Source organism: Propithecus coquereli, unplaced genomic scaffold (assembly GCF_000956105.1).
Source record: "Propithecus coquereli isolate 6110/MARCELLA unplaced genomic scaffold, Pcoq_1.0 Scaffold797, whole genome shotgun sequence".
Classification (NCBI taxonomy): Eukaryota; Metazoa; Chordata; class Mammalia; order Primates; family Indriidae; genus Propithecus; species Propithecus coquereli.
Genome location: NW_012154140.1, coordinates 162,880 through 163,874, shown reverse-complemented (window position 1 = coordinate 163,874; position 995 = coordinate 162,880). Strand labels below are relative to the sequence as shown.

General features: G+C 35.6%; 1 protein-coding gene across 1 annotated transcript in view; it reads left to right on the top strand.

Moving 5' to 3' along the window:
• Window positions 1–309: 309 nt before the first annotated feature.
• The window catches only part of CAGE1 (cancer antigen 1), a 9,186-nt gene continuing 8,500 nt past the window's right edge, over window positions 310–995 (top strand). Inside the window, exon 1 of the mRNA XM_012663091.1 lies at window positions 310–711. Coding sequence (XP_012518545.1) covers window positions 430–711 — 282 coding nt within the window. The 5' untranslated portion in view covers window positions 310–429. The remainder of the gene's footprint in view (window positions 712–995) is intronic.

Genomic DNA, 995 nt, shown 5'->3' with positions numbered 1-995 from the left:
AAGTGGTCCTCTCGCCTTGGCCTCCCAAAGTGCTAGGATTACAGATGTGAGCCACCTCGCCTGGCCTATAATGGTATTTAACCAAAATGATACATAACAAGCCTTTTTGTAGCAGTCTTTTTGGTACAACTTTCCTTCATGTAAACATTTTATTTTATTTGCTAGCACAAAGCCATGCCAAAATCCACACAAGTAAGGTTGAAATATAATTCTTAAATGGCTATACCAGTTTATTTCATAAATATAACTGTTACCACATAAATTTGTGATCAACTCATTTTTATTTCCTTCTCTTTATAATAAGATAATGACATTGAAAACTCACAGAAGATACTACTAATTCAGCCAGTTGACACTACTAGCATTTCTTTCTCGAGACAATTTGCATCTATTTGCAAGTTTCACTGGAAAGAAGCATTTAATGATGAAATGACAGAGAAGCCAGAATTGCAAAGCCATGTGTATTATGTAAAAGACACCAATATGAAGCAAGATTCATTTAATGAAGAAAATCTAATGGAAGCTAGCTTTTCTACAAATAAAGACAGACTTGCTAATGAGTGTGTTAGACAACTTCCTGAAAGCCGACCTCTAATCCACTGCTGTGAAGAGACACTGGATTTCACAGAAAACCCGCCGCTGGTTTACAGTACTGCTAAGGAATCTGCCCTCAACCCTAGTCAACCTCAATGCTGCTTCTATAAGGAAAGTGTACACAATAACACTGAAAAACCATTTTATAAAGAGAGTGGCTTTTACCTGCTTGATCTGAGAGTTAATTATGAAATAGAGGAGGTAAGATTGTTGATGGTTAATAAAGGCTGTGGAGTATTAAAGGACTTAAAAAATACAAGTATATAATCTGAGCCTTTTCCCTAAATAGTGTTAAATCATGTAATCAGCATGAGGGACATTTGATTTCTGGGGAGAATGCATTCTGAAATCTTAACCAATTCAGGAACAAAGTTTTCTAATAAATTTAAGTCCCTACTTGG